We start from the raw sequence: 22944 nt of genomic DNA on the forward strand, positions 1-22944 counted from the left end.
TTTGTATGCACCTTGTATAGCGCCATAGACACGTGCGACACCTTGCAAACAAAATATAAACGAACGCCAATTACTTTTGAGATCACAAGTGTGCGGGACCTGAACGTACAACAGCTCAGACATAAATGAGACGGCTTCTACAGTGTAGAAAGTCCACTATTATATCCCCCGTCAGCAGAAGGACGGGGTTAAATTTGGCATTTTCAGAAAGGTGGGGCCCTGGGAGATAGGAGCGTGCGTGGGACTGGGACGTATGAAATGTGTTTGGGTGCTGAGATAGTGCGATCAGGCTGTGACGAGACCGGATTCCCACACACCGCACACTGAGGCCTCTCCAGTGCTGAATCATTCTGCAGACAAGTCTCACATCGCCCTACTAGGCAGGAAGTGTCCCAGCCAGAGGTGGGGGTGGGTGGAGAGGGCAGAGTCACAAGAGCCCCATCACCCTGGTGGGATCTTGGCCAAGGCTTTCAGTAGATCTGTGCTCACAGAGGGCTGGAGCTGGCTGCATGAACCTGCAGGCACATCTCATGAATGAGTGATGAGGATAGGGAGTTAGCAGAACTCTGAGGGGAATTAGGGATGACAGCGGCCTGCACCTGCCTGGTACCCACCGTGACCGCATAATCACATCCTGCCTAGTGTAAGAGACACCGGCACGCGGGGGCACACGAGGTAGCCGGGTCTGTTTACCAGTCACGTACACATATAACCTCACAGGATCAGTTACAGAGCCACAGAACCAGACGTGGCATGCACCTGGCTCCGTACATCGCAGGCAGGAGAATTTAGACGTTGGTTATTATCTGTCCTCAGAAGCACAGCTCCCATGGAAGCACACGTTAAGGACACACGCCTTTTCTTTTTACTCCTTTGAATTAAATTTTTATATATAAACAGCCACTGACCCTGCGCCACAGCTGATCACACGTTGGGAGGGTTTGGTACGGGATCCTGACAGTCAGAATGCAGACGGTCAAAATATCAACAGTGACATCGGTAACCTCCATAACCCCAGGGGTTAAAGTGAGGGGGAACGAGGTAGAACTACTGTAGTTCTACCTCCATGACAGCCTTGCACAGTAACTGTACTTCTACCTCCATGACGACCTTGCACAGTAATTCCATATTGCTTATAAGCAGTACCACTGTGTATCATGGCGTGTATAAAGGGCACTACTGAGTGACGTAATGTGTATAAGGGGCACTTCTGTGTGTCTGAACATGAATAAGGGGCACTACTATGTGGTGTAATATGAATCAGGGCACTACATGCGGTGGAATGTGAATAAGGGGCACTTCTGTGTGTCTGAACACGAATTAGGGGCACTACTCTGGTGTAATATGAATCAGGGCACTACATGCGGTGGAATGTGAATAAGGGGCACTTCTGTGTGTCTGAACACGAATAAGGGGCACTACTCTGTGGTGTAATATGAATCAGGGCACTACATGCGGTGGAATGGGAATAAGGGGCACTTCTGTGTGTCTGAACACGAATAAGGGGCACTACTCTGTGGTGTAATATGAATCGGCACTACATGCGGTGGAATGGGAATAAGATTGTGGTATACTGTGTGGTGTAATTAGATTTGTGGGTACTATTGTGTGACCACTGTTCCTTTAAGTATAAGATGTAATGCACAAATTTATAGTTTGCAAGGGGATGCTGAATGGTTCCGGTATGAATGGTCGACCATGTCATGGTCGACAGTCATTAGGTCGACCACTATTGGTCGACATTGGCATGGTCGACATGGACAAATTGTCGACACGTGGTTAATGGGCTGCCATACGTATCGGCAATGTCAACGTATGATTGATCCAGTTTACGATGTCCCCAAGGAGCGGACTTCTGAAACTATCACAAAGTTGTGTCCATTATATTAGTTTGATTAATTGCATCTATAATGGATTCTTTTCATGGCTAAATTAACAATAAAGCACACTTGTTCACGATAGGCTTTTAATGATAAATTGGCGATTAATCGTTCAAGCGCATTTTTATCTCAGAGTGCAGTACCCTCTAATGACCTATGGGTGGCAGTAATCAGCAAAAAGCTGTATGTTGCATTATGTACTAATACACAGATTATATAGGACAGATGGTAAGGAGCGCGGGTAAGACTTGGTCCCCGCAATGTTACCAGTGATTAGAAAGAAAGCTGTAATCATTTTCACCAGTACCTGGAGCGCCGTATTTTTGCGTTACTGTTCAGTCTGTGTCATGAGCGCCAAAATTTGTTGTTGTTGTTTTGGCAAGTGTATAATATATCCCTATTTCTAGTGTATAATATATCCAGCTATAAGTGGATGTGGTCTGCCACAAATATTTAAAGAATGTAAAGAAGCAAAGAAATCCAGACTGAATATTTATATTTATATTTAGCGTAGGACGGGCCAGAAGGGAATACACAACAGTTTTAGCATGGCCAAATAGCAAAACTGTAGCAAGGCATGCTGGTATGTGTAGTTCAACAACAGCTGGAGAGCCAAAGGTTCCCCACCCCTGCATTAGAAGAACATGTTATAGCCCAAATAAACAGAAAACCTAGAACTTCTCTGTATGGGAATCTGGTCTCTGGGGAGGAAGGAGAGATTACAGGGAGCTAGAGGGTGCCGGGAATGAGAGCACTTTCCCTAAAGCCATTAAGATACAATGAAACGCAGCGAGAAGATGGATTATAGGCGGTATGGTAGCTTGGTGGTCAGCATAGCAGTATGGATATGAGGAAATACTCTAAACACACAGCACTGAGCTCATAAGTATAATTCCAACCATTGGGGCAGATGTATTATCCTGGAGAAGGCATAAGGAAGTGATAAACCAGTGATATGTGCAAGGTGATACACGCACCAGCCAATCAGCTCCAATATGTAAATTAACAGTTAGGATCTGATTGGCTGCTGCCTTTATCGCCTTGCACATATCACTTCCTTATGCATTCTCCAGGTTTATACATCTGGTCCACTGTTCTATGTGTGGAGTTTGCATGTTCTCTCAATGTTTGGATTGTGGGAGGAAACCCTCACAAAGACATACTGGGTAGGGGTGGCCAGTGGGTTAATAATCGATGGTACCATTTGGTGGTTAGCTTTGATGGTATTCACAGGTAAACCATCGATGGTTTCAATCACCGATGATCATCCCTGTGCATTGGATTAGCAAGCCGTCAGCCAATCATAGCCTGGGGTCAGGGATTTGCATGTCCATCGGGGGAAGGGGGGCGCATGAAGCGGGGGGGGGCAGGGGGTGAACCATCGTGGTGTCTCTACCATCGATGGCAGATAACCATTGGTTCTCTTCCATTGATGGCAAAACTATTTGACATCAGGCATCAACAATCTATTTGTAATCATCGATGGTCGGTGGCCATCCCTAATACTGGGTAGGTAAGTTGCCAGAAATTAAACCTCATGGGTGCATGTGTGTGTTACTTTGCGGTAGGAAATGTAGATTGCGAGCTCCACTGGTGCAGGAACAAATGTGAATAGTTACATGGTCACTGCAATGGGCTGCGTAATGTCTGCGCTATGTAGAGAGACTGCAAATAAATAGCAGTCTATGGGCGAGACAGCTCCTGTGTAAGAGCGCTGTTCAGACTGTCAGGGAACGGCAGTGTGAGGTGTGAGGCTAGAGCAAGGTGCAGGGTAGGGAGGGGGTGGATGAGAGTGCACCGTGTCAGCACATTGAATGTCTGCCAGTCACGTCTCATTCCAGGAAGCCGGGGATACATTTAGCTCCAGGCTGCACATGAAAGCAGCCGTCGGAAACCTGACTGTGTCAACATGCACAGGGTGACAGGGAGGTGACTCTGCCAGAACAAGTGAAGGGGAACAAAAAAAACTGTCCGTCGGCCATAGCGGGTAGCGGGTGCCCCTCTTGCCCCCCCCACATGCCTCAGCCCTACCCGCACAGCTTTCCTAAGAAAGAGACTATTGTTACACACCTGGCCCAGTGAGTCACACGCTGACCCCGGCGAGCCAGGTGACGGAGCCCGTGTCTACGTGCGTGTGGTCACACGTGAGGCGGGGGTTCCTGTGCACTGTTGGGATTGGGGGGTGGGGGGGGTGGAGGAAAAAACAAAAAGCCTACACGACAGCATAATATAAACCACACCTTTAGAAAGCTACAGTATAAAAACAAAGGCCACAGTAAATCAAGAAATTAAAAGTTTTTATTTTTCTCAACAATAAAAGAGCGATATCCTCTCCTTAAGCCCCGGGAACAGGGCGGGGATCCAGAACGTGAGGAATCGGATATTAAAGTGCTATTTTCTGGAGATGTTTACCTCATTCCGCAGAACGCGGGCCGGGGCTGGTCGGGCGCCACGAGGACTTGCGACAAGCCATGTTCAGTGCCGACGCAAAGGCGTCTTCACTTTTTTTGAAGGCTTTGGTATATTATTAGGAGAGGGGAGGGTTATTTGGTTCATCACCCCAGCTGCCAAAGGCCCAGGTCAGCCTCCGTTACGTGACCAGGAAAGACTGGAGGTGGACGTAGGGAGTGATAGAGCTGCCCTCGCCTCTTCAGTCAAGTCTATGTTGGTTGCCCCTTATTTCTGCATTTATCTCACCAGCCAATGACGCTGGGCTGAGCATCTTGTAATCGCTTCCATTCCCATCCAAAGCCGGTGTGGTCTGTATAGACGCGGTCGCGCCACTCTTCTTCTGACCGACACCCAGGACCTAAGTAAGTGAACTACCGAGTTCATTGGAAGGCCCTCCTTGCGCACCAGGATCTCTTGCAGAGTCTTCCACATGCGGCCCCAGAATCCATGTTTGTCTTCTGCTACCAGGACGGACAGATTTCCCTCCGTCGGTGTCAGTCCTTGGGCTCTGTGCCCACTGTGGGCGCCTGTGTAAGTGCATGTAGGAGGGCAGAGGAGTCCATGGCTGGGGAGTAAACCTGTTGGGCTCTGTCTGGGCTCAGTAACCCAGATTGTGATTGGGTGGGATATAGCATGGGCATAGATCCTGGGTACCAGCATTTCTCCAGCATGGGCAGATAGGCAGAGGCTGAGGGGGGTAGCAAATAAAAGGGGAGGCAGAAAGGTGGTTGGGTTGGGTAAGGCCCCATTGAAGAAAGGTCATTGCTGCAGAACCTGGCCTCGCTCTCCATCGTATCAACCCTTGGTCTCTTTCTGGGAACCTCATCGTCATGTTCCTGCTTGATAATCCTGTCCATGGGTGGGGAGGCAGAGGTACTTTCTTTGAGGGCACTGCCCTGTTCTGGGTTGGCATCAACTTTATCGACTTCCCCTCCGTATCCGCTATCAGTGTCCGTATCGGTACCACTCTGCTCTCCGGATGGGAGAGGGGCTGCGCGACGGATGACCGGCACACAGTTAGTGGCCTGTGGCCTTGGAGCGGACTTCTCAACACGTTTGGGAGCCCTCGGGGAACTCTGGCCGATATCTGAAGCCAAGCGATGCAGATGAGCGACCAGTTCACGCTTCTCCCCTCCTTGTAGGAATCTTAGCGCCTCTTCTGCGCAGAGCTGGAAGCCGGAGCGAAACATTTCCTCCCCCGACGTCCTGTTGCCCTCAACAGAGCCACCTGAAAACAACAGAGGACAAATGAAGCAAGGACGTACATTGTCTGGGGGTCATATAAAAATAACGATCGTGGACTTCATGGGTTCTTTATTTGGAGTTTTAACCCTATAATTTCCCTTTGTGTTTTTCAAACAAGTAAAAAGGGATAATTCTCTATAAAAATGTTCTTGTGCAGGATGTTGCCTTGTTTGCTTATAAGACTACTTGCAGAGTGCAGTACCATTGTTTGCGTTCTCTTCCCCTTTATCACCTACCACTCCACTGTCAGTGTAATAGAGATAATAATCCTTTCCATACTATAGATGGGAGGAAGGGTAAAAGGTCAAAGGATGTGACCATGTACAGAAACAAATATATGTCCCAGAGATGGTTTATTGACTGTTCTGTTCCTTTGGTGCAAGCGTACGGAAGTATTTATATTATCCTGTGCTAGGCACAATGATACCACATCATTTAGCATTAGTATCACTTTAAACACAATAGCCTAGGCTCTACTGGAGAAGACACTGTGCGGTACAATGTAGAATATCTTGTTGGCCACTGCAAGCGAAGGCAGTTCTATAATCTGCATAAAGTTTATTATAGTTACAATAGATTTGTGGGGTGGGGAAGGATGGCCGGGGACAGGCATAGTCTTACAAAGTGTCCGGTGTTACCGGACGTTCTAGATACTGGTGTAAAAAGCAATGCTTACCACTCTGCAGTGTGAGAATCTGCTGCTGTTGCTGCTCGATGAGGCTAGATAAGGACTGTACATGTTTCAGGGTCAGTTCCAAAACCACAGCTTTCTCAAGATGTCCCAGTGTCTGCGGGGAGAGGAAACTATGAGCAGAGAGAACCAAACAACTGATGCATGCAACCCAACAAAGGCATTCAGGGTCCCAATTACTGTCAGATCACATCAGAGATGAGGCTAGCTGACCCTGGTCACTATAAAAGTGCTCCGTTTGCAATAAGAGACACTTTGTGCCAAGTTCATAGTTTAGGAATACCTGATAAAATTCCTCTAACTTTTCTTTCAGCTCATCAGCCCTGCTCTCACCCCGGGTGCAAGACCCCAAAATTAACAGAACCCCTCGTATCGGACAAGTAAATACATTTTCATGATGAATACTCATTAAGAAAACAGTCTCCAAGCTTAATGCGGAGACGTCACATACTTTTATAAACCATTATATTACATTAAGATCAGGAGCATTCAACATGCGGCCCTACAGCTTCTGTGGAACTGCACATCCCAGCATGCCCTACCACACTTTTAGCAATGCCCTAACATACAATACAAAGAGCGGTGCCCCTATAGCCAGGTCAGCAGTTACTTACTGTCAGTTTCAGGTGCTCAGGCAGCAGATCTTTAAGTTGAGATATACATTCATTGATTCGGTCACGGCGCTTCTTTTCGATAAGCCGATGGGGGAGCTTATACGTATCCTACAGGAGGAGAAAGGTACACCGTCGGTTTACATTCCACGTTAATTCAGACCACAGCGCAACACAGCGCTCCCTTGTGGCCAGATTACAGCCGTGTAGAACTTACATGTGACTGTACACGTGAGCTACTGATCACACACATACACACCCCACCTCCCTTGCGCAGAACATGTGGGTAAACGTGCAGACACACCACAGTACAGTACATACTGTACAGAGGCAGCACAGCGCAGTACATACTGTACAGAGGCAGCACAGCGCAGTACATACTGTACAGAGACCGCAGAATACAGAACTTGGGACAATAATAATATTTAGCCAGCTGCGCTAATTCTACACGTTACAAATTGTCCAGGGTTGGAACGATCAGACACACAGGCTGGGAAGTAAAACTGATTTCTACATACAGTGTATTCAGTTACATGTAGGATTAGAGAATAAGAACCTCAAATATGTTTCATTGAAACAGAGACGGTCTTGCAGAGCCCCCAAAAATGAGGCTAAAAATACAGACTGCCCAATATATGCCCTTCCCTACAAGGAGCTAAGGGGCAGACTAGATGGGCCAAGAGGTTCTTATCACAGTCTATGAGTTTTGGGAAAGTTTTGGGCCCCACACACAAACGCACAGGACAATTTCCGCTCACCTTCACGTCATCGCATCTCTTTAACCCTTTCCTGGCCTTGAATACTGGATACATGTGTGCAAAATCCATCCTGCGGAAGAAAGGGAGACACCAGCGTGAGATGGCGTAGAGGAGACACCGTAACGGCTGCTATAAAACGTATACGAGCGCGGTGATGCAAATGAGTAATTGTCAGCGTTTACAAGGCGCTTCTCTCCAGGACTTTAAATGAGTAAACGCGCCTGACTCCAGACATTATCACCTCCTCCCTATATTTGTACAAGTTATCACAGGCACGGACAACCAGCCCACGTACGGAAGAAGGCATTACACGTACAGCCTGGTAATCATTAACACTCTCCGCCAGTGCCAGCCGGTTTGCAATACATTAGTGCTTGGTGCTGGACAGGCTATGTGTTGGTTGCAAAAGTCCCAACAAGCACAGGTTGCAGTTTCTACGATGCCAGGGCACACTTGGGGTGGAGGGGATAACTTACCCAGACAAGGAAGCAGATCTCTCCAGACAAGCAGGCGGAGGTTGGGCACTAGGTATCCTCTCCATGCCAACTGAGTGCTACAACAGAGGTAGATCCCAAAGCGTCTCTCCAGAAACAGCAGTGACTATGCAGCAGCGACTCTGGCAGGATCCTGTAGTGTGCACAGGTAGTGATCCCAAGTGAGCAGATGCTCTTGTGGAGTCTCAGGTGAGAAGTGAGCTGTGTCTGGTGCTCTGCTGGATATGATGGGTTATGAGCTCCAGCTTCTGGTTAAATGGGTGGGAGGGGGGGGGGGGATGTACTGGGCTAGTGGTGTGTCCCTCCCTGTGACACAAGCACGCCCAGTGCCAAGTGAGACAGCTGCTGCTCGCTCCTGTCATATGAAGCTCACGTGCTGCTCAATGCTGCATCTGTTCCAGACAGGGAGGGGAGAGAGAGAGTGGGAGAGGGTGGAAGGGAGGCAGGACCGTGCTGCACAAGGAGCTACATGAGCAGGCGTGGTGTCACGGGTACAGCATGAGCTTACACAGGCACAGGGAGGCCACAGGCACATTTTATGGGCAAACGCAGTAAACAGGGAGGCGAATGCGGCAGGCTGGGGACATGTGGTGCTGAGGACTTCATGTACAATTTGCATTCGCTAATTTCACACGGGTGCATTTTAACGAGCGTTACTGTACGCCAGACATGCAACGTCAATTATTATTTTCAGAACAATAAAAAAATAGGCATCCCATTCAGCTTGTTATTTTGTACTCGGAGTACTGTACATTACGGCTCCTTCATTAGCATATTGTAATGCAGTTTACACCACGCGGCTTATTTTTAAATGTAAGCTTATTACATGGATACTCGGCTATAGACAAAGACAGAGGCGCATCGGAATAACCGCCATACTCTACGGCGCACACCGGGAAGTGCGGCTTTAAATATTCCACCTTGGGAGCGGGGGAAAGGAAGCCTTGCAGTTTTAATTCTAAAAATGTTACCGCAATATTAATGTGCCTCCTATGAGGGGCAGGACAGCAGTTGTCCCGTCTGCATCTTGGGTTACACCTGATAAACGCTCAGTGCGCTGAGAATGAGCGGAGCCTCAGGGTATGATCCCTGGGCCTCATTCCCAACACAGTAGATGGATAAAACGGCTAACATCTACAATCTGTGTTCCATATAGGGCAATTAAAGCCAATATTTGCCATTCGCACCTTAACGGCTTTGCTTTAGGACATAGGTCTGCAAACTCGGTCCTCAGGACCCCACACAGTGCATGTTTTGCAGGTAACCCAGCAGGTGCACAGGTGTATTAATTACTCACAGACACATTTTAAAAGGTCCGCAGGTGGAGTAAAATTATTTCACTTGTGATTCTGTGAGGAGACCTGGAAAACATGCACTGTGTGGGGTCCTGAGGACAGAGTTTGCAGACCTATGCTTTAGGATGTTCAACATAATTATCTGCTCTCCACGACACACAGAATTTTGGAGAGTTCTCCTGAGGATGCGGGAGACTGGGCCCCTCCTTCAGGATCCCTAGTGAAGAGGGCTAGGCCCTGAGAATGCAAATCACAGCAAGTTGGTGCACCATGCCCAGCCATGCACTAAACTGGGGCACTGCGCCATGTCTAGACCCTCCGTGAACTGAACCAGGGCACTGCACCATGCCTAGACCCTCCATACACTGAACCGGGGCACTGCACCATGCCTAGACCCTCCATGCACTGAACTGGGGCACTGCATCATGCCTAGACCCTCCATGCACTAAACCACTGCACCATCCCTAGACCCTCCATGCACTCAACTGGGGCACTGTACCATGCCTTGACCCTCCATGCACTGAACAGGGGCACCATGCCTAGACCCTGCATGCACTGAACCGGGGCACTGCACCATGCCTAGACCCTCCATGCACTGAACCACTGCACTATGCCTAGACCCTCCGTGCACTGAATTGGGGCACCGCACCATGCCTAGACCCTCCGTGCACTGAACCGGGGCACCGCACCATGCCTAGACCCTCCGTGCACTGAACCGGGGCACTGCACCATGCCTAGACCCTCCATGCACTGAACCACTGCACCATGCCTAGACCCTCCGTGCACTGAATCGGGGCACCGCACCATGCCTAGACCCTCCGTGCACTGAACCGGGGCACTGCACCATGCCTAGACCCTCCATGCACTGAACCACTGCACCATGCCTAGACCCTCCATTCACTGAACTGGGTCACTGCACCATGCCTAGACCCTCCATGCACTGAACTGGGGCACTGCACCATACCTAGACCCTCCATGCACTGAGCTAGGGCACTGCACCATACCTAGACCCTCCATGCACTGAACTGGGGCACTGCACAGCAGGGGCAGATATTATACATAACAATACAACTCCTGTTATCACCTCACACCATGCTCATTAACCAAGTGTACTGCCAGTGTCAGTGTAGCCAAAAAGGGTGTGTGGCCTATTAGAGGGGCATGGCATAGTCGGTAATCCCGTATAGTGGGCGTGACCTCGCTTGGGAGGGGCATGTCTTCACAGACAGCCCCCCATTTCATCACTCCGGGAGGCATGTTCAGCATCTACGGAGATGCTGGCTGCCCCTAGAGACTGGCCTGTATGCAGGAGAATGTTACACTGCAGCACCTGGCTCTGTGGAGAAGCCAGCAATTTGGTGTCACCCCCTCCGAAGGCGACACCTGGGTGCGGGCCGCTCCCCCCTTTTGACTCCATTGCGTGTGGCCAGTCTCCAGCGGGGGTTTGGATACCCATTAGCGAGTGCATGGTCTGGGTCCCTTGATAGATAGATAGATAGATAGATATATATATATATATATCTATATATCTATATCTATATATATCAGCGCAGGATAAGGGTATAACTGCTGTATAATTATATATTATATAATTTTTTTTTATATATATTTATTTATAAAATACTGCTAGTGCATGCATGATAGTGTACCAGATTAATAACAGCTATGCACTGTAGAGAATACACCATAGTCCCATACCTCCCAACTGTTTTTGATTTTCGTGGGTCAGTCCCGTTTTTTTGGGACTGTCCAACCCACGGGCCGCAGTGACCACGGTGGGGGGATCCTGCACTCGCTGCTCTGCGTGACACATGCGCACAGCGTCTATTCACTGCAGACAGGAGGAGAGGGGGCATGCCATCAGCTCACAGAGCGCTGGGCATGCCCCCTCAGTGACGAAAACGGGGGTGTGGCTCACGATGGCAGGTTCTCCCACAAAGCCACACATGAAATAACTGGAGCGTTAATAGAAGGTTGGATTAGTAAATAAGGTAATAAGACTTTTCCAGTGTGTAATGTTCTCTGTGTCAGTCTAATTTCCCACTAGGCCAGAGCAGGTAGACCACTGCTTCCCTCGCCGCATATCCGTCATACTGTCCTAGCATCAGGTGTAAGATGGCGGGGCTGGCAGAGACATGGTCAGACACACAGAGGTGCCTGGCGTGCTCAGATTTCTGCGTCTAATGAGCACATCAGCAGCCGTCATCGCCAGCTTGTCAGTGTGTACGGTGATGACATCATGTCACGGAAACCGGTTTGGTGCACAGCCTGTGGTGGACGTGTTGGGCCGGTAAATCGCTGGTCATCTTGAACTTCTGTCCTGCCATGACATCAAACCAGTTTCTGTGGCATGACAAGTCTAAGGGGAAGCAGTGGTTTAAAATGTGAGGGGGCATGTGGCCATATTGTAACCCTAGCCCATCTACCACAGAGCGGAGGCAGCCATTTTATGCACTGGACAGATTCATGAGACATGCGGACATTGACTGGTCCCAAACAAACAAAGCTGCGTTATCATTGCTTCAGACCGCAAGATGGCTGCCCGCGGGTGACCGATGGTAAACTTTACTGCAATGTCAGGTCAGGTTGACGCATTAGCAGCAAAATCCATGATCTCTGTTATTGACCCTTGCACAGCATAATAGGGAGTGTGTGTGTGTGGGGGGGAGGGGGGGGGAGATAGGAGTTATGTAAAAACACCCACGTTTCACAGGGCTAAATATTTTGGATGGAGAGAGATGGGCAGACACCCAGACCGATTTTCTGCATCCTCAATTATATTGTAACGAGTCACAGAACAAATCTGTAGGAGGACACCGCTCTCCCCTTTACAACAGAGAGATCATGCATTTACGCAATTCCCATTTAAAAATGTAGGGGGGGGGGGGGGGAGAGGTATCGAAGCTTGGAGAGAGAAAGCACCAAGCAATCCGCTCCAGTCATTTTTCAAACGCAGCCTGCAACACGAGTCAGGAGCTAATCGTTTGGCACTTTATCTCTCTCCACTGATCAGTCTGTTACATATGCCTCTTCATCCACTGAGTTTGCGGGAAGAAATATGAAAGCGTGCAGTCTTGAGAAAGCTCGCTAGAACCCTGGGAGTTCTTTTTAGAGAAAAAACAAGGCACAAAAATCGATGAGTTGGTCCTGTAGGGGGTCAACAAAGTGCTCATCTAGTGGCGGGGGGAGGGAAAGCCATCCCCCTCCTGTATCCTGGAGTCAGGTCACAGCCCAGCACGTTTAATCCTCCGTTCCATCAATGAAACACTGTGCTTTAAGCCGGATTGTGTGTCCGCAGAGAGCAGGTTATATAATGTGAGCTCTCATGAGGAGGCACATGTACAGCCTTGCGTGCGGGGCTGACGTTACAGCGATTAACCAGTTTCTCGCTCAGCTGTTTCTGAGAGGACAGACACTGGGAAGCCGCCGGCCGCTGCAGAGGCGGCAACAGGTCAGAGCGCAGCCGCGCACGAGTTCTGCAGAAGCTTAATACAATAATCACCTTCTGCACTAAGCTTCCCAGCAGATGCAGAGAAAAAAATAAAATAAGATTCTAACATAGAATTCTCTTTAAGCCCCTTCACACAATGCAAAACACCTACACATCTAAATAGCTCAATCCTCTGAACGTGAGGTTCCGAGACCGAGACAAGACAGAGGGGGCGGCTCAAAGTCAGAGGGGGATTTCCAAACCTCTATAGTCAGACAGTGGCGTGGCGTGATCATCACAGGTTGGCCACGCTAGTGGAATCTACACAAATGCAACATTTTGCTTTACTAAAAGATCTATAAAAGAAATACACGAGTGAAACTATGGTGGGGTGTACAAATAGGTTTGTTCCGAGGTCATCCCTTAGGGGTCTATTTACCAAGCCCTGGGTGGAGATAAAGTGGACGGAATGGGTCAGATGTATTAAGCCTGGAGAAGTGATAAAGCAGTGATAATGTGGAAGGTAATAACGCACCAGCCAATCATTACCGATTTGAAAAAATGACAGGAGCCGATTGGCTGCTGCAATGTCACCTTCCACATTATCACTTCTCCGGCCAAATCTAGAGTCGGCGACGCACGGGGCCGTGCATCGCCGTCGCTAGGGGCATACACAAAGAGATCCGTGCTTAATTTCTAAGCAATCTAATCAGATTGCTTAGAATTTAAGCACGGATCTCTCCGCGTGTATCCCCCTTAAAAGTACCAATCAATCAGCTCATAACTGCCACGTTACAGGCTGTTTTTGAAAAAGGACAGTTGAGCTGGTTGGTTGCGACATCATCTCAGTCCACTTTATCTCCATCCAAAAGTTAGTAAACGTAGATCCCATAAATGTCTATTGGGAAAACTCATGTACTTCATAATCCACAGTAATGCTGCATTATTCTTAAGTAATTGAGGCCACCTCTGACTTGTGATGTAAGGGCCCAGGTTTTTGGGCCCGATTCTCAGCAGCGTCACAAAGTGGCTGTATTTGCAGAAGCCATATTTACTACCTTGTGCTAACTGTGAGGATCTGTGCGGCTTCAAGCGGAAAGCCACACCGCTCGTTGTTCGTCTTACCAAAGTCGCAGCGATCATCAATAGTATTTGTACCTGCGCACTCCCACGAGATCTCTTGCGTTGCTGCCTAGAAACACTTTTTTGATGCAGAGGTGGATATGTACCAAACCTTTGAGAGAGGTTCTCACGGTCGTCATTTTATAGACTGTGCTAGATAACCGATAACTAGAAGAGGATTGGTCACTTTGGACAACTTTTCCACTTTCTCACTCTGGGAGGTTTGATACATCTCTCGTAAAGAGGGATCTGGACAAGAGCCGAATCGGCTGGTGAAACTCAAAAAAGTGGTACATTCGTTTCCACCCAGTTTGCTCCAAATCCTTACTTGCAGCTGTATTACAAGTTGCATCCAGCCCAGAACTTTAATACAGTCATGGGACTTCCACATTATTTACCAATTAGAAGCAGGAATAGCAATCGCCTATAACAAAACAAAAACAAACAAAAAAAAATTCACACCCCTCCACGCTCTTCCATCGTTCAGGAAATCAGACTAGTTTGTCTGCATCAATTCGTTTTAATCTCAAACTTACATATTAACAAACTCAGGGAGCAGCGTCCGTGTATCAAACAAAGTGAATTTACAAAACAGGAATTGGGATAGCTCTAAACCGAGCCGGCTCCCATCTACCCAACAGGAGAGGTGGAATGTGTCACAGCAGCAGGGCCTGCAGGAGGGAGACGCGGCCAAAATCCTCTTTCAGCGGCTTGCTTGTCCAAGATCCCACACAAAATATGCGCAGCAAGACGTCTGAGGGAAACCGAGGATTTCATGGTAGGGAAAAGTATTGTCCAGCTGGGTTTGGTCACTCCCGGGACACAGACCTATCTTGCAGTGTGTGCTCCCAGGTAAAGAAAGGCATTCGAACCTCTGGCAATCGTTGAGATGGGACAACATCCCACACAAAAAAAAAAAGTACGATACAATTACACAAAAGGTCCATACACTCATCATAAATTACAAAAAACAAAAAAGAACAAAAAAAGTTTCATAAATAGAATTCTTTAAGTCGGAAGTATAAAATTATCTTTCCCTCTAAATTCAGGGGGTTTTTTTATTCTCAAGTGCAAAGTCCATTCCGTCCTGGCTTTGGGAGCATTTGGCACAAGACTCCAATGTTGGATGCCATCAGTTTGAAGGCTGGGGTTGGGACAACAGTAGTGGAAAGGGGGGGGGTGGAGTGGTGTGCTCAGGTCACAAGTACAACTTCAACCCATAGTTACTGCCAAGATACAGAGCAGCATTTGTGGAGCCCGGAGTCGGGAAGGGGATCTAAGCTGGCTGCTGGGGATTGAGGTTTAGATGAGCTGGCTGTCCAAGAAGGCCGATCCTTTGCTTCTGCTTCCGTTGCTCGGTCATCTGTGAAGCATTAAAAAAAACACAATGGAACCATCAATTCGTACAGATCTATGTGCAACCTCAGTCTAGGCTTCATTGGAATTTCAGACCCAGACCGGAGATAGAGCAGTGGTTCTCAAACTCAGTCCTCAGGACCCCACACGGTTTACATTTTCCAGGTCACCCAGCAGCTGCACTGTGTATCACCAACTGTCACATTTTAAAAATCTACAGGTGACCTGCAAAACCTGAACCGTGTGGGGTCCTGAGGACAGAGTTTGAGAACCTGTAAGATAGAGGGTAGAGAGCCTACTTTCTCCTTACCTGATCTTTTAGCTCAGTCAACTGGCTGGACAAGTAGGTGACCAGACGCATGGTGGACTCCAGCTTCTCCTGCAGGTTCCTTAGTTCGTTCTGCTCACCTTCAGAGTCGCTGCTCACAAGGGACATGGCTCTCATCCTAGGAAACCAGTCAAGGTTCTTCTCCTGGGGACGAAAAGGGCAAAGCTGATCATGGTAGGTCGAAGCCAAATCGTGCAGGAACATTTTCAACCTTCACGTCATAGTTTAATTTGGGCCCGAATAAACCTTTCCCATTATTTTACATCTAAAAATCGGTTTTGACAACCAGAAAACATGGTCTTTCTGCAAAGCGGTGCTATAAGTTTTTTGTCGTCTAGCGTAACCCCTCCTTTACATTCACCTGTGATGAGCCTATACATTCATTAAGCAACTGCTGCACAAAAGGGATCACTAGTTGGGGGGGGAGGGAGAGAGAGGGTATGCTGATCCTTGCAATGTCTTATTGGATGATCCTGGGGTGCCTCTCAATTTAGAAATGGATAGATGTACTGTATGCCCCAAAGCAGTGCTACCATCATATAGCATAGGGCCACCAGAGCAGAGAGATGTCTTGCCATGGCTGGTGGTTTACCAAATGCATGTAAAGGGGATCTCTGCATTTTATCATCATGTAAGATGTAAAGAGATCTCTGCATTTTATCATTATGTAAGATGCAAGTCTATTTGCTGGCCCATTGCAGTGTGCTAGGGGAATTTGCTTTGTTTCTTCTTACAATAGATAAGTGTCCACCAACACCACTAATTGGTATTTACGTAATCTAAGTGATTCATCCAACATCTATTCAAGTGTGCAGCAAACAAGACAATGAGTACACGCTGGTGTTGTCTGCAGAACACAGAACTAGATTTAAAAATACATATCTGCTTTTTTTCCCCCTTCTTCAAAAGGATTATAGCACAGAATTGGAGGGTCCATGTGTACATAAGACCTAAAGTGCATCCACCACACAGCAACATCCAGCCCTTCAGGAGGTACTGGACCAAAACTAGAATTCTGTATTGCCCTTCGTTGCCTCCTCTGTCCTTGCAAAGAGGAGAGAACTCACTCCCTGCTATTGCCTCGGAACTGCTCTCTACTGCTAGATTGTAAACTCTAACTAGGAGTCTACTCCATGTGTCACGTCTGGACCTTCACCTACCTCGAACGTCCTTGTTCCACGTTTATTTTTGTACGATTTGTTACACAAACTGTCCAACGCTGAGGAGATGCGTCTCATTTTACAGATTAAATTATGATCATGGTCATTTCCTGGGAACCGTTATTATACAACAGCGGGGCCAACAGCAAGATCTGACATGGACCGTCTGGCCCTGAGAAAGTATGTCTGAAGATTCCCAGTGCAGCCCAAGTATGAAACCACCCCCACACAGGAGCAATCAAAGCAACATGTCTTCTGTCCCACGTCTCCACCATCCAGGTAGACAGGTATTGGTAATGTGCTATCCAGTGCCCCCCACTACTCCATGCAACACCGTCTCCCCAAACCTAGGTGTATACAGAGAAAGCAACACCTGTACTCCCCAGGTAATGCACCGAGACGGGACAACACCTGTACTCCCCAGGTAATGCACCGAGACGGGACAACACCTGTACTCCCCAGGTAATGCACCGAGACGGGACAACACCTGTACTCCCCAGGTAATGCACCGAGACGGGACAACACCTGTACTCCCCAGGTAATGCACCGAGACGGGACAACACCTGTACTCCCCAGGTAATGCACCGAGACGGGACAACACCTGTACTCCCCAGGTAATGCACCGAGACGGGACAACACCTGTACTCCCCAGGTAATGCACCGAGACGGGACAACACCTGTACTCCCCAGGTAATGCACCGAGACGGGACAACACCTGTACTCCCCAGGTAATGCACAAAGAAAGGGGCTGATGCCCGACACATCACACTAAGGTCATTGTAAGTCTCCAGTCTGTGTGCATGCTACCCCCACTTTTTCCAGAGGTTTCTGTTTGTATGCCCAGTTTTTCAGTGTCCTGCCCCCTCACCACAATGGAGGCTGCACCACTTGTGTGGAACAGATATGGAGAGGAGTCATGGCACACAGGTATCTCAGCAACATGTTCTGTAGCGCTGCACAATCAGGCACTAGAATAGAAAGCAACAGGAGCGCTCACCGGAGCTTACAATCTAAAAGGAAACGAGGGGAATGGATTATAAACCACAGGAGTGCACATGGACTGTTACGTAACCCTATAAGTGTTTATTGTGCAAGAATGAATGTTGAGGAAAGGTTAGAAAGCAGATGAAGAAAAGCAAACCGGTGTAGGGGGTTTCTACCGTGCTGTAACCAGAGACGTAGAAGCTTCATCAGGTCACAGGATGCTGGATGCTATTCATTTACACTTTATAGAACGTGCACCTCTCCTGCACAACTACCGCAATGACCGCCTCACTATGGAGGGACAGGAACAGGCACCACAAAGATCCTTCCCAGGGAAACCCACTCCCCTCATTAGTGATCACCGCAGCCAGCAGTCCTCTCTATCCAGGCGCTCAGTCATCCTCTACAGCGCAACAGATCCTGCGCCTCTCCCCCCTCTCCATCCCCGCAGCTTCCTCCATGCAGATGTGTCTAAACCGCACAACCTCTCACTTCTAAGTAAAGGGACTAGAAAAGTCCCGGACACAAGCCCAGACACGGGGGAGTACAGCTCCGGAAACCCGAGGGAGGTGGTGGTGGGGTGGTATTCTGCAAGCTACAGTTACCGCAGCGGTGTCAAGAGGTACAGGTGACAAGTGCATGCCCTGTGCACGCCTCACACCTATGCAAAATGTAGCTCAGGGGGTCTCCCAGGAGAACGGTGATTTTGGGAAAGGAAGTGTTTGGGAACTTATTCCCCCAGGATTGGTGGAATAGGGCCAGATACCAGCATTTATTGCCCTCTCATACGCAGTCCAGATATTCCTGCCAAACTAGTGCTCAGCACCAGGGAGTATTGCGGTCACTCACGGGGTAATAGCCTGAGGTAAAACGCTCCTTTACTAGCGGTCATTCTCCTAAATACACTTATTCAGAAAGATATTCGGTGCAGCTGGGGTGGTGTAACCACACCCACTTTGGTGCAATATACACTTCACTTTCAGCGTCTCCCCCTCAGCTCACCCAGAAGTGGTGCAATACACACGTAGCGGGTGGAGGGGGAGAGAATGTTTGAACAAGGATCTCCCTCCAACGTCATTGCCTTTACAGAGAAGGGCCTGTCTGCACCCCCCCCCCCCCCCCCCTCCCTCCCGCCTATATAGTTCTAGGGGTCAAGTCTAGTCCAGGAAGTGGATTCCTCAACTGCAGGGCTGATGAAAAAAACCCACAGCCTAATCCGGTCAGACAAGCCGCCCACCATATGAGTCAATTCTTGCTAATGAGGAAGATGCTGGTCCCCCTGCAGAGGATGAAGTTTCCTCCCTCTGACCCAACTCTGCTCCCTCACATCCAGACAAGAGACTTAACCGCTTCCACACCCTGATGGAAAGACTCCGCAGCTGCACGTCCCCCACACTGTGCAGAGGAAGGCAGGCTTGTGCCTGGTTAGCTGTTCTGCAACTACATGTCCCAGCATGCAGAGTATGATAGGTTACGCTGGGACCTTCAGGTTCCCTTCTGCTGGAGTAAAGTGTGCTTATGAAGTGCAATTGCCAGGAATAAATTAATCGGAGAGGAAAAAAAAAAAAAAAATACACATGCCAGGAAAGAAAAGGATGCACTGCATACAAAATAAAACATGGTCACTCCCAGCAAGAAAGAGAGACAAACACATTCAGACCTGGTCGCTGTTGTGCGAATTCGCAAGGCGGCCAATTGTCGATTGACTGCGCATGCTTACGGATCGCAATGTGCACGCGCAAGGCCAAACTGCGAAAAAATCCAGCGTCTTTTTTGAATGCCAAGTGTTCGTAGGTTGATTGATGTTTGGGGGGTGGTAAGTGGCCGTTTTCTGTGAGTTTCAGGAAAAACACAGGCATTCCCAAGCGTATGACGTCCGCTCCGGCCCCGATCAGCCTGTTTGTATCACACTGTAGGAGTAAGTCCTGGGCTACGCACAGACTGGAAAACTCATTCGATGGTGAGCGAGTTGCAGACGCATTTGCAGCTGGCCAGCGTTTACACAGCTTTTCGCACAGCGTACACAGACTTGCACAGGGCGGATTTTCACTCTGTCTGGGCGGCGGCTATACGATCGCAATCCTCTGCGAATTCGCAGAGGAGCAATCAGGTCTGAATTTGGCCCATTGTTCCTATCCAGTCCCCAATAACGCATATCACAGAAAAAAAACTTGGGGCAGGGGCACTATAAGCGAGATAGTAGTAATATTTCTGGAGACAATGGTTGCTTTAAATGCATAATCTACCAAATACCATACTATAAATCTGCACAGACACCCAACTGTCTCCCTGTGGAGCCCTTATGAACCTGAAGAATAAAATTAAGATATAGAAGTAGCTATGGAGAGTTTCTTCTTTTCCCATATAAAAACTTTTGCTGGTGCAGCTGCCGGTTTGATCAGGCGATAGAAATCTGACAAATCCCAGCTGGGTGTACAATATAGGAACATAGGTTTATAATCCACTCCAGCAACAGTAAAGAACCTGTGCCCCCAAAAAAATCAGCCAATTCAGTGTTTGTTTTATGGTATACATGGAAGTCCACCATCAAATCACATAATATAACCATTGATTGATATACTGTGCGCAGAAGTCAGAGCTTTGCACATTAGCTGAGCTGTGGATACTACTTCTGGGTGTCTACAACTGAAAAAAAAACAAATCCGCCATCGGATGGGCATCGGAAATCTGAATCAAATGGCTGGCAACCATCAAAAACCCACCATTATGGAAAAAGTACTTCCATCAGTACGGGATCATTGATGGTTGCCTTAGGGATGACATTGGAAGCAGACTGTTAGCAAACTTCGGTTTCCGCCAGAAACCAGATCCAGATTTTGGCTCCATCCTTAGGCAACTAGTGAGGAATGTTTTTCTCATTTTGTTCCTTGACCCTTTTCAAATTCCTTCAGCTAGAACGGGAACCCTGGCACACATGGACCACCGAGCAGCACTCAGCAAGCCTCACCTTAATCATTTCCGCCACATAGCTCTCCGGTCCAGTGTACTCCGTGGAATCTTTCACTTTCACCAGCACGATGAAACACAAGTAATGCCACATGTTGTGTTCCTCCTTTATGTGCTCCTCAAACGTCACAGTTTTGTTGTCAAATTTGTCCCGTTCCAGCCCTGAAAAGCATCAGATGGGAGAGAGATAAAATTATTAATTTGCAGAATCATGTAGACTTGCATATAAGGTGCGGCGGCGAATGGTGTCACATGGACAACCCCCGCAGTGGGCATCGTCTTAGAAGAAAACCTGAGAAAGACACTTAACAAATATATTTCATCATGTCCAGAAACCAAACTCTGGATGTTACTAATAAACCACAAGAGATTGTAAAGTGTCCCTGCCCGTTCCCGACTGCAATGGGATTGCAACCCACCACAAATGAAGCACGTGGTCTTCAGCACTTCCTCTTTCTTCTGTTTCTCGCTTCTCAAATCTGCAAACGTGTCGATGATGACTCCAAAAATCAAGTTCAGCACAATAATGATGACCATGAAGAAGAACAAGAGATCATAGATGACCCGTGCTGCAAACAGAGGCTCCTGTGAAGAATGGGAGACTGGTCACGAATGGTTTCTCCCCCTCCCCCAAACCCTCCTCTGCACCCGCATGTAGCACTTCATCATTGCAACGACCCAGCGAAACCTCTTTGCAACCATCTTCTACCTCTTTGGAAGGTTTCCGTAGAACGTCCCCAACGCCTCCACCACTCCTCAGCCCGTGGCTCAGGACAGTCACGATGCACATAAGCAAGGTCTCACACGTGTGTTCCTTCTCCTCCTCCTCTACTTCCGCAATCTCCGATGGCTCCTCTAGAAAAAGCATATTTAGTTATACATATAAGAAGACCATGTCAATATTCAGGTTCTCCATACTACAAGCAACGCCCTTACCCTGGGTGCAGTTACTTCCAGACTCCAGCCGACAAACTTCTGGATACAGCAGCTCTCTGGTCATAGAGCTGCCGGTCTCTGTAATGGGAGTACATAAATACATAAGGGATTGTAGTCCTATGAATGCTCATCCCTTTGAGAATGGATTGGCAGCAGAGCTTTAAGGGTAGGGAACATGCATTGCCGTAGAAACCCACAGCTCACCCGGAAAGGTTGTCTCATTGGGCAGCCTGTCTACTTCCAGTATGAAGTCATCCTTAAAGAAGAGATACCCCACAATGGAGAACAGGTAGACCAGGATCAGCGCCAGCACAGCTGTAAGAATGATGGAGCGGCCGTTCCTCGTTACGCTCTTTATCACGTTGAGCAGGGTCTCCTCCCGGTACACCAGGTCAAAGAGCTAGGAGAAGACAGCAGTGAGTCAACAAGCTGGCAGTAGATGCCGCAACAACAACTTCCGCTCTACACATCAAAGAATTGTAAACGCATACCAAGCCTGGAGTTTAACAAAAAAAAAAAAAAAAAAGATACCCACCAACAGACTGTAGAAGAATTCATGTACAAACACCCCCATGGCACAGATAAGCAGATACAGTAAGTGGTAGAGAAACTCCACGTCAAGCACCATGGCACCGTAGCCCCGCGTGAAGGTGCCGCGGTTGCCCACAAAGCTGGTTAGGAAGATTATCTTGTTGCACACCTGAGGATAGAGAAGTTCCATGAAAATGTCTAAACTCCTCTAATGAAGTCATAGATGAGCTATAGTTTATAGCAGGGCCGGACTGGCCATCTGGCACTTCTGGCAAATGCCAGAAGGGCCGATGGCCACTTGGGCCGGTCCAGCGGTCACTGAGACACACTGCCGCTCAGTCCGGCGGCAGCATGTCTCAGCTGTCAGGAGAGGAGAGCAGAGCGCCCGCCAGCGCGGCTGTGTCTGGTGCTGCGGCGGCTTCGTTCAAACCAGCCGCCGGTTCGTGAGCCAATCAGAGCTCGCGGACCGGCAGCCAATCAGAAGCCGCCGGTCCGCGAGCTCTGATTGGCTCACGAACCGGCGGCTGGTTTGAACGAAGCCGCCGCAGCACCAGACACAGCCGCGCTGGCGGGCGCTCTGCTCTCCTGATTCACCCCCGTTCCTCACAGCAGCGGTAAGTAGCTGCAGCACTGGCTGCTGTGGGGACAATTGTATACCTGGCACTGTGGGGGCATTTGTATACCTGGCACTGTGGGGGCATTTGT

General features: G+C 48.5%; 2 protein-coding genes and 1 long non-coding RNA gene across 7 annotated transcripts in view; 1 reads left to right on the top strand and 2 right to left on the bottom strand.

Annotated features, from left to right (window-relative positions):
• LOC134958594 (uncharacterized) overlaps positions 1 to 17311 on the top strand; it is a 33096-nt gene extending 15785 nt beyond the window's left edge. For both annotated transcript variants that reach the window (XR_010187073.1, XR_010187074.1), the window contains exon 3: positions 16571 to 17311. This is a non-coding gene — a long non-coding RNA (uncharacterized LOC134958594). The remainder of the gene's footprint in view (positions 1 to 16570) is intronic.
• Positions 4161 to 8523, bottom strand: BHLHE40 (basic helix-loop-helix family member e40). The gene is made up of 5 exons (XM_063941291.1): positions 8113 to 8523; positions 7637 to 7706; positions 6882 to 6989; positions 6253 to 6364; positions 4161 to 5559 (listed from the first exon to the last, which is right to left on the bottom strand). Exons 1-5 carry the CDS (start codon positions 8175 to 8177, stop codon positions 4826 to 4828), a joined length of 1089 nt encoding a protein of 362 aa, XP_063797361.1. The 5' UTR covers positions 8178 to 8523; the 3' UTR covers positions 4161 to 4825.
• ITPR1 (inositol 1,4,5-trisphosphate receptor type 1) overlaps positions 14452 to 22944 on the bottom strand; it is a 160065-nt gene continuing 151572 nt past the window's right edge. For all 4 annotated transcript variants that reach the window (XM_063941290.1, XM_063941288.1, XM_063941289.1 and 1 more), the window contains 8 exons: positions 22244 to 22408; positions 21913 to 22108; positions 21709 to 21786; positions 21482 to 21627; positions 21192 to 21357; positions 20774 to 20934; positions 15644 to 15805; positions 14452 to 15340 (listed from right to left, as the gene is read on the bottom strand). In XM_063941290.1, the coding sequence (XP_063797360.1) occupies positions 15254 to 15340; positions 15644 to 15805; positions 20774 to 20934; positions 21192 to 21357; positions 21482 to 21627; positions 21709 to 21786; positions 21913 to 22108; positions 22244 to 22408 (1161 nt within the window). In that variant the 3' untranslated portion in view covers positions 14452 to 15253. The remainder of the gene's footprint in view (positions 15341 to 15643; positions 15806 to 20773; positions 20935 to 21191; positions 21358 to 21481; positions 21628 to 21708; positions 21787 to 21912; positions 22109 to 22243; positions 22409 to 22944) is intronic.

Source organism: Pseudophryne corroboree, chromosome 9, assembly GCF_028390025.1.
Source record: "Pseudophryne corroboree isolate aPseCor3 chromosome 9, aPseCor3.hap2, whole genome shotgun sequence".
NCBI lineage: Eukaryota > Metazoa > Chordata > Amphibia > Anura > Myobatrachidae > Pseudophryne > Pseudophryne corroboree.

What these genes read in the sequence shown, in the direction of transcription:
- BHLHE40 (XM_063941291.1), bottom strand. Translation starts at nt 8,177, where the DNA reads ATGGAGAGGATACCTAGTGCCCAACCTCCGCCTGCTTGTCTGGAGAGA. An exon ending in AGAGATGCGATGACGTGAAG is followed by an intron (nt 6,990 to 7,636) that starts GTGAGCGGAAAT and finishes CTCCTCCTGTAG; the next exon opens with GATACGTATAAGCTCCCCCA. An exon ending in CTGAGCACCTGAAACTGACA is followed by an intron (nt 6,365 to 6,881) that starts GTAAGTAACTGC and finishes CTCTCCCCGCAG; the next exon opens with ACACTGGGACATCTTGAGAA.